The 13,374-nt window shown below is 38.4% G+C and overlaps 1 protein-coding gene across 1 annotated transcript in view; it reads right to left on the minus strand.

The window, feature by feature from the left end:
- The window catches only part of ANKRD31 (ankyrin repeat domain 31), a 140,637-nt gene that overhangs the window by 12,604 nt on the left and 114,659 nt on the right, over window positions 1–13,374 (minus strand). The window contains 1 exon segment of the mRNA XM_044916663.1: window positions 5,204–5,344. Coding sequence (XP_044772598.1) covers window positions 5,204–5,344 — 141 coding nt within the window.

The following is a 13,374-nucleotide window of genomic DNA, read 5'->3' on the forward strand; positions in this document are numbered from 1 at the left end:
TTGAAAAAGAAAACAAAGCTGGTGGCATCACAATTCCGGACTTCCAGCTCTATTACAAAGCTGTCATCATCAAGACAGTATGGTACTGGCACAAAAACAGACACACAGATCAATGGAACAGAACAGAGAGCCCAGAAATGGACCCTCAAATCTATGGTCAACTAATCTTCGAAAGCAGGAAAGAATGTCCAATGGAAAAAAGTCTCTTTAACAAATGGTGTTGGGAAAATTGGACAGCCACATGTAGAAGAATGAAACTGGACCAATTCCTTATACCACACACAAAAATAGACTCAAATGGATGAAAGACCTAAATGTGAGACAGGAATCCATCAAAATCCTAGAGAAGAACACAGGCAGCAACCTCTGTGACCTCGGCCGCAGCAACTTTTCACTAGACATGTCTCCAAAGGCAAGGGAAACAAAGGCGAAAATGAACTATTGGGACTTTATCAAGATAAAAAGCTTTTTCACAGCAAAGGAAACAGTCAACAAAACCAAAGGACAACCTACAGAATGGGAGAAGATATTTGCTAATGTCTTACCAGATAAAGGGCTAGTATCCAAATCTATAAAGAACTTATCAAACATATCAAACTCAAAAGAACAAATAATCCAATTGAGCAATGGGCAGAAGACATGAACAGACATTTCTCCAAAGAACACCTACAAATGGCCAACAGACACATGAGAAAATGCTCAACATCACTTGGCATCAGGAAAATACAAATCAAAACCACAATGAGACACCACCTCACACCCGTCAGAATGGCTAAAATTAACAAGTCAGGAAACGACAGATGTTGGCAAGGATGCGGAGAAAGGAGAACCCTCCTACACTGTTGGTGGGAATGCAAACTGGTGCAGCCGCTCTGGAAAACAGTATGGAGGTTCCTCAAAAAGTTAAAAATAGAACTACCCTATAACCTGCAATTGCACTATTAGGGATTTACCCCAAAGATACAAATGTAGTGATCCAAAGGGGCACCTGCATCCCAATGTTTGTAGCAGCAATGTCTACAATAGTCAAACAATGGAAAGAGCCCAGATGTCCAACCCAATGAATGGGTAAAAAAGATGTGATATATATATACACAATGGAATACTACTCAGCCACCAAAAAAATGAAATCCTGCCATTTGCAACAACGTGGATGGAACTAGAAAGTATTACGTTAAGCAAAATAAGTCAATCAGAGAAAGACAATTATCATATAATCTCACTCATATGCGGAATTTAAGAAACAAAACAGATGAACATAGGGGAAGAGAGGAAAAAATGAAGCAAGACAAAATCAGAGAGGGAGACAAACCACTAGAGACTCCTAATCATAGGAAACAAACTGATGGTTGCTGGAGGGGAGGAGGGTGAGGGGATGGGGTGACTGGGTGATGGACATGAAGGAGAGCATGTGATATAATGAGCACTGGGTATTATATAAGACTGATGAATCCTTGACCTCTACCTCTGAAACTAATACATTATATGTTAGTTAATTGAATTTAAATTAAAAAAATTCAAAAGCAAAAACAAAAAAGGGCCCACATCTCCAACCATCTCTTGAGTAGAAGCAGGGTTCATAGGAAGTTTAAGTTAAGATACCCTGGGAATGATTAATTGACTCAATGAGGCTGGCTGGCTGTCCAGATCAACAATTTTCATCACTTTTTTTTTTTTTTAAAGATTTTATTTATTTATTTTAGAGACAGAGCACAAGAGGGGGGAGCGGGAGAAGCAGACTCCCTGCTGAGCAGGGAGCCCGATGCGGGACTCGATCCCGGGACTCCAGGATCATGACCTGAGCCGAAGGCAGTTGCCTAACCAACTGAGCCACCCAGGCGCCCCACTTTTTTTTTAAGATTTATTTATTTATTTTAGAGAGAGAATACATGAATGGGAGGAGGGGCAGAGGGAGAGGGAGACATGCAGACTCCCCACTGAGCAGGGAACATGACCTGGGGCTTGATCCCAGGATCCTGAGATCATGACCTGAGCCCAAATCAGGAGTCGGATGTTTAACTGACTGAGCCACCCAGGCACCCCAATAATTTCCATCACTTTCTATACTCCTACCTCAACCTTCAGTATCTTGATATTCCTAATCATGGTGGTAGGGGGAATTGTTTTAGAAAGTGTGTAGGATGAGGGGTAACCATAGAGAAAAGTTAATACTAAATCCAAAGTAGTGAATTTATAAGGGTGGAAATTCAGAGAGTGAGTCATCTGAATGGGAAGTATGTTTGCACATGAGAGCTGTCAATGTTCCTTCAGTCACTGCCCAAAATGGCAGTCTGTTTGTCATCTGCAAAATCCAGTCCTGAGCATTCACAAAAATAAACTGTCATTGCCATTCTTAGGATTTTCATACCACAACTGTATTCCAGAAAGGCATTTTTTTTTTCCTGTGGAAGTGGACAATTTTTCCTGCACAAGAATGAGACTTGGCATAAATTCATAAAGACAGCTAGGTAATACTGTGTGTGCTCTTTTGAGTTCAGGGCAACCTGTTTCCAATGAAAGGAATGTGGTTTCCCTCGTGTCTTTGTTGTAAATGTAGAAAATAACGTACAAGGAACCATAAGACCAGGTTCTAGTCCTGGTTCTGGCACTTACTGGCCTTGAGGCTAATCAAATCACCTAATCTCCTATAACCCTGGTTTTACATCCATAGATAGAGAAAAATAGTTGACTTTCTTACTTCATGGGGTTGTGAAAGAATATATGTAAAAGGCTTTATAAATCACACATGGCTATGCAAGTCCTAGACTCTCCACATTGGAAAGGTCTTTAGAGACAATTAGCACTACTACTTATTTTATACATAAGAAAAATGAGGTTCTGAAAGGTTAAGTAACTTGATCTAGATCAGTGATTCTTACTCCAGGCTGCCTATTACAATTACCTGAAAAGCTTTTTAAAATATTGCCACCTGGTCTTCAATCAAGACTATTAGATCAGAAGGTATGGGGCTGTGGTCAACTAGGCATTAGTAGTTTTTAAAAGCTCCCTAAGTGATTCAAATGTGTAGGCAGAATTGAAGACCACTCCCAGATCTTGTAACTTATCAAGAGTGGAATCAGGACCTAGCTTGGCCTCCTGTTTCCCATCCAGAGATCACTCTGCCACATCAGGATGATGCCTCATAGCCAAGAGACTGCAGGAATGAGAGGAATCAGTGATGCCCAGTGGAAGTCAGCATCAGGATTCCCTGTATAGTAGTCCAGCTGCTTGGGTAGGAAGTATGAGTCATCTGTGTCTAGCGGCTCTGTCATTCTGTCTGAGGCAGGAAAAGACCTAGTTTTCTGGCATTTCTTCCCTGACGACCAACCATTCCTAGCCCCCTAGCCACACCAGCAGTCGCAGAATTAGTCAGTAGAAATGTTCACATTTACTAATGCAGCAAAAAACTCCTGTCATTGAGAAGTGACTATAAATTCAAGAGTTCCCTCAAGACAAGAAGAGGTAGAGGTTTCTATGGTAAGTTTTAAAAGAGGACTTTAAATATTGTAAAAAATCTCATGAGGGTAGTGTTTCTCAGCCTAAGGACTTTATTAGAAGTACATGAGTGCCCTATGGTAATTTTTAAAACTGTTTTTAGGAAAATAAAAAAAAAACTAAGCGTACTTAGATAATCTGTCTGAATATCTTACATCCAAGAATTCTCCTAATTGTAGTGCCTACATTTGTCTTTGGCTTCACTATCACATAGGTGTTAAACCATATGACTAACTGACATGGCTGATGAGAAAAGACCAGAGGCAATGTGATATATAAATGAGGCTTAAGTACAGAGTGAGGCCAGACGATGTCACAGCCAGCTATTCAAAAGCAGAAAATGCAATAGTTCCAATAAAGAGAGAGTGGGAGAAGTGAGTCATCCCTGGGCACACAGTAGCTCAAAAAAACTCAACTACAGAAACCAGTATTATATTCATGCTGTGAGCATAGACTATTATAGCAAAATGATATAATCTATCACAAGTTTAAGAAACTATTTTTAATTTTTATTTTTTAAAGATTTTATTTATTTATTTGACAGAGAGAGACACAGCGAGAAAGGGAACACAAGTAGGGGGAGTGGGAGAGGGGGAAGCAGGCTTCCCTGCCGAGCAGGAAGCCCGATGCGGGGCTTGATCCCAGGGTCCTGGGTCAGAAATAGTGCCTGTTCCCAACAGCAGGTGAAAAGCAGATGGTCTGGTGACTCCAGGGGTGGAAAATAAATAAGAAAAAACTTTTGAGAAAAAAAACCCCAAAGACTATAAAGTAGAGGAAATCTAAGATGTGCTGATCTAAGTGAAGGAACTAAAACACAGTTTTGAAGCACCTGCCACAAAGGTCTACGATACCAGAAAACAGTTTAGAGATGAGGAAGGAGAGGAGGAGCTAGGAGGAATGGTGGGCAAAGCTAAGTGGGACAAAAAAGGAGAGAAGAAACTGCCTTTTACTACTCAGGCACTGAGGCTTACTGTAATGGCTAGTGGAGCCTGAAGGCATCTGCACTCCTGTTCAACAGTAATGGTGGATGTCTGATGATTCACTTTCCTGAGTGAATCATTGCAAGACTGTTCCCTTAAGTGTGGCCATGGACATCTGGAGGTGGCTGATCACTGGACCCCAAGGGTGTCAGTCATTAATAGTCTTTAAATTGGTGGTTAAACTGGGCTTATAACTCAGAAGACAGAATTGTGTGGAAGACTACTAAGTCTAGGAAGTCAGAATGAAAAGAAATACTTCTTTTTGGGGGATTGGCAACTGATGATAAAACTGTTAAAACAAAAGTGCACCATAACTTTTGTGGGTCTTAGGCTGCTTGCTCATTCCTTTGTCTTTAGGGGAAGATTTTCCTTCATTGCATCAGAATACTAACATATAACTAAATGGTCAACACACCAGAGGTCTCAAATTTTCTACGTGGAGTCACAAAGATCTGAAATCACCTGGGAGGATAATAGGGGAACATTGAGGGCATTTGAATTTCTGAGACTAGATGAGGAACAAAGAAGGAGAGGCTGTCAGCTGTCCAACTCTGTCCCTGGGGATTTCTGGCAAATAAGAGTTGTGGGAGCACATAGCATATTGTAGAAGGAACATCTGAGAACAAAAACTAGCTTGGAGAACTTCAGATTTCTTAAAAAATAGTTTTATCATAAAAAAATATGTACCTTTCCATTTGAATATGAAGTTACAGATAAGAATGACCCACCTTACTCCAAGCATAATTCCAAGTCACGTAACTGTCGCCTCCTAGAAGATCCTTGAGCCAGGTGACTGGATTTTGATAAATCTGACCATTTTCTACCTTAATTTTACCACTCAGTAAAACACTGGCTTTGTGAGTAGTCTCCTGAAGTGAAAAATAAAACAAAAATTAAGAAGGAAAAATACCTGAAATATGTGAACTTCTGCTTTTGGCCATGATGAAGTAATAGGAACCAGACTTACCCTAACAAACAAAAAACAGACAATATATATGGAGCAATGGTTTGCAAGGTACCAAACATCAGGCAACATAGTACAGTGATCCCTGAGAAGTGAGAAATTAATGAGGTGAGCCTTCCAAGTGTCCCAGCTCACTGCCTTGAGAGTTTCCAGGTCATGGTACAGGGAGAGGGAATCCAGGCAAAGCCTGTGGACTCCCTGAGTTGAGGATACAGACCAGAGTCCACGGAGGCAAAGTGCCTAGAGTTTGCAGGACAGAATACTGAGAAGAGAGACATACAAAGAAAGAGAACTCTGCAGATCTTCAGGGGGGTCCTCTTTAAGTATTCAGCTGAGTAGTGATTGGCCATGTTTGAGAGCAAATTACCCAGGACTGGGAAAAGAACCACCTGAGAAGATTAGAAGTAATGACACCTGGCATTCTCAAAGGTCAGAAATAGTGCCTGTTCCCAACAGCAAGACTAGAAAACCTCAATACTGGTGGGGCATTGGTTGGGTACACAGAAGAGCCTTACCTCAGTAGTGGCAAATAATTAGCCCTAGATTGAACACATGCTCCAATCCTGCCTACCAAATCTTTTTTTTTAGAAAATTTTATTTATTTATTTGACAGAGAGAGACACACAGCGAGAGAGGGAACACAAGCAGGGGGAGTGGGAGAGGGAGAAGCAGGCCTCCCGTGGAGCAGGGAGCCCCATGCAGGGCTCGATCCCAGGACCGTGGGATCATGACCTGAGCTGAAGGCAGACGCTTAACGACTGAGCCACCCAGGCGCTCCCTGCCTACCAAATCTTAAAAGCAAGACCCACAAGGATCAAATTGTTTCCAAGGAACTTAACTGTATCCTAAAACAAATCTACAAAATATTTATAAGAATAAAAAAATATCCAGCATCCAACAAGGTAGATTTCACAATGTGTGGGATTCAATAAGTTAACAGACCTGGCTGTGAATTGTGCAAGACTGTTGAATCTCAGATCTGTACCTCTGAAAAAATAATGCAATATACGTTAAGAAAAAAAAAAGAAGAAGAAGAAGAAGAAGAAGGTAGCGGGAGGGGAAGAATGAAGCGGGGGAAATCGAAGGGGTAGATGAACCATGAGAGACGATGGACTCTGAAAAACAAACTGCGGGTTCTAGAGGGGAGGGGGGTGGGAGGATGGGTTAGCCTGGTGGTGGGTATTGAGGAGGGCACGTTCTGCATGGAGCACTGGGTGTTATACACAAACAATGAATCATGGAACACTTCATCTAAAACTAATGATGTAATGTATGGGGATTAACATAAGAATAAAAATAAAAATTAAAAAAAAAAGAAGTTAACAGACCTGGAAATTAGTAGGAAAATACAACCCATACAGAAGAGATAAAGCAATCAACTGAAAATGACTGAGAACTGGTAAGAATGTTAGAATTAGCAGATAAAGACATTAAGTAGTTATTACAATCATATTCCACATGTTCAGAAGTTATGTGGAGACATGGAAAATATTTTTAAAAAGACCAAAATCAAACTTCTAGAGATGAAAATTACAATGTATGAGATGAAGAATACAGTGGATAGTTACAGATTAGACATTTTGATCAAAAAGATTAGTAAATTCAAAGACAAAGCAATAAGTACTGTAGAAAAATGAAATACAGAGAAAAGAGAATTTTTTTTTTAAAGATTTTATTTATTTATTTGACAGAGAGAGATACAGCGAGAGAGGGAACACAAGCAGGGGGAGTGGAAGAGGGAGAAGCAGGCTTCCCACAGACAGGGAGCCTGATGCGGGGCTCAATTCCAGGACCCTGGGACCATAACCTGAGCCGAAGGCAGACGCTTAATGACTGGGCCACCCAGGTGCCCCGAAAAGAGAATTTTAAAAAATGAACAGATCATCAGTGAATTGTGGAATGATTTCAAGCAATCCAATATGTGTGTAATAAGAGGTTCTAAAAGGAGGGAAGGGAAGAAAAAACTTTTGAAGAAATAATGGCTGAAATTCTTCCACATCTGAGATTCACATGTGGAACCCAGAGATTCAAGAAATTCAATAACCCCTAAGCATAAGAAACATGAAAAAAATTACACTAATGCTCCTCATAATCAAAATTGCTTAAAACCAGGTAAAATCTTAAAAGCAAAAAACCCCCAAAAAACAGAAAAAAAAAAGCAGCCAGAAGGAGGAAAAAAAGACCCATTACTTACAGAGGAACTAGGTTAAGAACAACAGTGTATTTAAACAAGAAAGAAAACAAGCAAGCAAGAAAACAGTGGAGCAACATCTTTCAAGTAAAGGAAAAAACCCTTTCAACGTAAAAGTCTATATCTGGCAAAAATATCTTTCAAAAATGAAGGGTAAATAAACTTTTTCAGACATGCAAAAGTCAAAAGGATTCATTATCAGCAGAAGACTTTCAATATAAGAAATGTTAAAGACAGTCCTCCAGGCAGAAGAAAAATGGTAGCAAATGGCAATCAGGTTCTACATAAAGGAAACAAAAGCAGAAATGGTAACTACATGACAGAAATATTTTTCTTTTTTTTTTTTTTTTTTTTAAAGATTTTTTTTATTTATTTATTTGACAGAGAGAGACACAGCGAGAGAGGGAGTACAAGCAGGGGGAATAGGAGAGGGAGAAGCAGGCTTCCCGCGGAGCAGGGAGCCCGATGCGGGGCTCGATCCCAGGACCCTGGGGATCATGACCCGAGCCGAAGGCAGACGCTTAATGACTGAGCCACCCAGGCGCCCCAGAAATATTTTTCTTATTATTTAAATCTGCTTAAAAGATAACTGACTGCTTAAACAAAAATAATAATGCAGTGTGGAATTTATAACATTAGGTAAAGGTAAAATATATGGTAACACAAAGGTCAGGAGTAGAGAAATGGAAGCATACTAGTTTGAGGTTCTTACAGTATACATGAAGTGGTATAATATTACTTACAGGTAGACTGGGAGAAGTTAAAAATATGTTCTATAAACTCTAAAGCCACAACTGAAGTAAAGAGTTGTAGCTAATAAACCAACAAAGGAGATAAAGCATAAAAAAATGAAAAAGGGAACAAAGAAGAGATGAGAGAAATAGAAACAGATGCCATGTGATAGATTTAAACCTAACTATATCAAAAGTCCCGCTGAATATAAATATTCTTTTTTTTAAAGATTTTATTTATTTGAGAGAGAGCATGAGAGCGCATGAGTGGGGGAAGGGGAGAGGGAGCAGGACAAGCAGACTCCCTGCTAAGCAGGGAGCCCAATGTGGGGCTCAGTCCCAGGACTCTGAGATCATGATCTGAGCCAAAGTCAGATGCTTAACTGAATGAGCCACCCAGGTGCCCCGAATGTAAATATTCTAGAATCAACTTCTGGTATGACAATGTGAGGATCCAGTCCCAGATGAAAAGTATTTAAAAAAATAGTTTAAATCTGGAAATGGTCGTAAACGCATGCAGCAAATAAAGAGCCATCTATTCAGCAAAATCTATGACAACTAGGTGGGAAAAAAAAGGTGAGTCTGTGGTATGTGAATCAAGATTGCTTTCTTTCTCCCCCTTCCCAACTCAGTGAGGTGCAGATTTCACTCCAGATTCCACTTGCAGCCAAGAACACAGGGCTCCCTCTCCCTATAGCCTCCAATCAGAGGGCTACCTTCTTGTTAGGGGAAGGATATCAGCTTTTCTCATCTTGCCCTCAGTTATCTCTTGCTAAGGCTAAGTTCTGAGTGCAGCCAAGAGGTGGGGGAACCCTTCTGCATAGTCTGTACTGGTGAGGCAGAGGCTCCACCTTTGGCATGGTGGCACTGAGACTAGTAGGACCCTGATCACCCCTAGCTGGCTTGTAAGGTAGTGGTTTCATGTCAGGAGAGACAAGCTGTAAAGGTATGAGGCTAACGTGCCTGCCTTGGCTAAATGCTCAGCTCCTAAAGCCGGGTGTCTTTCAGAGAAAAGTTGCTATGTCCCCACCCCAGCTCCAGAGCTATGGCACAGTGATTTTGTCTTGGAAAAGAAGCAAGCCTTAAAACAGATGGTTCCTAATCTCCTCCAAAGGAAATGACTTCATTTACAACAGACCATGGAGAAGTTCAAGCTCAAGGGCACTTTAAAGGCAGTACAGGTTGTGGTAAAAAGCAATTGGAAGTAAATTGGTAGATTCACTGGGGATACAGGCTGAATTGTAGGCTGGCTAGTTTTTAGGAGAGAACTGGGAAAAGAAATAGTAGGGAGGAGCATTCCTAGAGTAAACTCAAACACTGACTTCATAAACTATCCCTTCAAAGGAACACACACTTGACTGGATTAGTCTGTAGAGCAATTTATGCTCCAGGTCATCACTGAAAACAATATAATAATTAACCAGCAATAACTGGAGCTTAATGGCTAGGTATGGAGAGGGAAAGAGACAATCAAAGAGAGACCTGCCAAGGTCTCAGTCTATGTGGTACAGTATCAAAAGTTTAACACTATAGTAGGGAAAAATAACCTCCACTAAAACAATCTAGCCAGTAACTAAATAAGCAGGCACATAACAACAACAAGCCTAAGAGAAGGTGGGGGCCAGTACACAGAGTTGCTACATCTTTCAAAATATATAAGATGTCCAGTTCCAACCAAAAACTGACACGTGGAAAAACAGGAAACTATGACACATACATCAAAACAAATAAAGCAACAGAAAACATCTGTGAGAATGACTAAATGTTGGATTTAATAAAGACTTTTTTTTTAAAAAAAGATTTTATTTATTTATTTGACACAGAGAGACACAGCTAGAGAGGGAACACAAGCAGGGGGAGTGGGAGAGGGAGAAGCAGGCTTCCTGCCGAGCAGGAAGCCCAATGCAGGGCTCGATCCCAGGACCCCAAGATCATGACCTGAGCCGAGGGCAGACGCTTAATGACAGCCACCCAGGTGCCCCTTAACAAAGACTTCTAAACAGTCATTATAAAAATGTTAAAATAATGAAAAGAAACCATAAATAAAGAAGTAAAGGAAGGTATGATGATAGTGTCATATCAAAGAGAGAATATCAATAAAGAGACAGAATTTATAAAAAAGAACCAAATAGAAGTTATGGACTTGAAAAGTATAATAACTGAAATGAAAAATTTACTAGAGGGGTTCAACAGATTCATGATGTCAGAAGAAAGAATTAATAAACCTGAAGGATCAACAGAGATTATGAAGGCTGAAGAACAGAAAGAAAAAAGGATGTAGAAAAATGAAAAGGCCTCACAGAAATGTGGGACACCATTAAACACATTAACATATGCATAATGGGAGTACTAGAAGGACAAGAGAGAGAAAAAGGAACAGAAAACATACTTGAAAAAATAATGGCTGAAAACTTCCCAAATTTACTGAAAAACATTAATCTGTATTTTCAGAAGGAGGCTCAGTGACTTCCAAGTAGGATAAACACGAAAAAATTCATAAACAGATACATGCTGAAAGTCAAAGACAATGAGAAAATATTGAAAGAAGCAAGAGAAAAATGACATCACTTACAAGGTAACCCTAAGAAGATTACTAGCTGGCTTCTTATCAGAAACAATGGAGGCCAGAAGCAGTGGAATAACATATTCAAAGGGTATAAAGAAAAAAGTGTCAACCAAGAATCCTATATCCAGCAAAGCTACCTTTCAAAAATAAAGTTAAATAAAAACATTCCCAGGTAAACAAAAATGGAGAGAATCTGTTGCTAGCATACCTGATAAGAAATACCAGAGGAAGTTTTTCACGTTGAAAGCAAGTGACCCCAAATGGTAAAATGAATCCACATGAGAAAACAAATAGCATCAGTAAAGGTAATTACACATTATAAAAGACAGTATGGACAAATATTTCTTCTCCTTTCTTCTCTTAACGGATTTAAAAAATAATTATATAAAACAATAGGTATATAATGTACATATTTGGAAATAGCAAAAAGGAGATGGGTGGGAGCAAAGTTTTCTTTTGCTAAGGGAATGATACCAGATGGTAACTCAAATCCACAGGAACAAATGAAAGGGTAAATAAGAAGGTTAATATAACAAAATCTATAAACATACACTTGCTTACTTCTGTTTCTTTACAAATCACAAGATAAAGTCATAATCATAACAATGAATTGTTTCATTTATAACATTTATATATATAATACACATAATAATAATATGGAAAGAGGGACAGAGCTATGTAGGAATTACAGTTCTTTGTCTCACTAGAATTAGGTTAGTATAAATCTGAAGCTGATTCTGATAAGTGAAGATGTCCTAGGGTAAGCACTATGGAAATACCTCGAAAAATACGGTGAAAAAAAGTCACTGAAGAAACTAAAATGCTGTAATGGAAAATATTCACTTAATGCAAAAGAAAGTAATAAAGAAGTACAGAGGAACAAAAAAGACATGAGACATACTGAAAACAAAAGTAAAACAGCAGACATAAATCCAATAATATTAATAACATTAACTGAATGAGAGTGGATTAAAAAAACCTACTCAAAAGGCAAAGGTTGTCAGACTAAGTTAAAAAAACAAGATCCAATTTAGCAATTTGTGCATACACAAAACAGACTAAATTGAAAGAGACAAGTAAATTGAACATGAAAGGATGGAGAAAGATATATCATGCAAACAGCAACCTCAAAAAAACTGGAGCAGCTATAACTAATATCACACAAAATAGACTTTAGAACAAAAAATGTTACTAGAGATAATGAGGGACATTTTGTAATGAGGAGAGGGTTAATGCATCAGGAAGATATAATTATAAACACACATGCACATAATGAAAGAGCACTGACACACATGAAACAAAAATTAACAGAAATGAAGGGTGAAATGGACAATTCAACAGTAACAGAACTCCACTTTGTTTTCTATTAACAACACAACTCCACTTTCATTAATGTCTAGAACAAACAGCAGACGATCAATGAGAAAAGAGAAAACTTGAGCAGTGCTATAAACCAACTAGACCCAAAAGGCATCTATAAAAAACTTCTCCTAACAACAGAAGAATATTCTTCTCATGTGCTCATGGAACTTTTTTTAGGATGGGCCATCTGCTAGTAAAGCCATAAAATAAATCTCAGAAAATTTAAAAGGATTGAAATAATACTAAGTATATTCTCTAAATGCAACAGAATGAAATTAGAAATTAATAATAAAAAAATGGAACACTCACAGTTATGTGGAAATCAAACAACATACTCCTAAGTAACTAATGGGTTAAAGAGGTAATCAAAAGGCAAATTAGAAAATACTTTGAAATGAATGAAAACGAAGATACAACATACCAAGAACTATGGGATGCAGCAAAAGCACTGGATTAAAGGGAAATTTATAGCTGTAAATGCCTATATGGAAAAAGAAGAAAAATCTCAAATCATTAACCTAAACTTACACTGATGACACTGGAAAAAAAAAACAGCAAACTAAACCCAAAGCATGCAGAAAGAAGGAAATAAATATTAGAGTGGAAATAAATAAAAGTGGCAATAGAAAAACAATAGATAAAATCAGTAAAATCAAAAGTGATTCTTTGAAAATATTAACAAAATCAACAAAGCTTTAGCTAGATTGACCAAGAAAAACAAGTGAAGAGACTCAAATTACTTAAGGTCAGCAATGAAAATGGGTACACTGCTACTGAACCAAGTGAAATAAAAAAGGATTACAAGAGAAACTATCAAGAATTCTATGCCAATAAATAAGATAAAATAGACAAATTTCTAGAAAGATAAAAACTACCAAAAATGATTCAAGAAGAGACAATTTGAAAAAACCTGTAAGTAAAGAGACTGAATTAACACAAAAAAACTATCTACAAAAAAAAATCCCAGTACAGATGGCTTCATTGCTGATTACTCTCAAACATTTAAAGAAGACTTAAAACCAGTATTCTGTATTACCAATATTCCAAAAGATAGAAAAGGAGAAACACTTTTGTGAGACAAGTAT

Source organism: Neomonachus schauinslandi, chromosome 7 (assembly GCF_002201575.2).
Source record: "Neomonachus schauinslandi chromosome 7, ASM220157v2, whole genome shotgun sequence".
Lineage (NCBI taxonomy): Eukaryota > Metazoa > Chordata > Mammalia > Carnivora > Phocidae > Neomonachus > Neomonachus schauinslandi.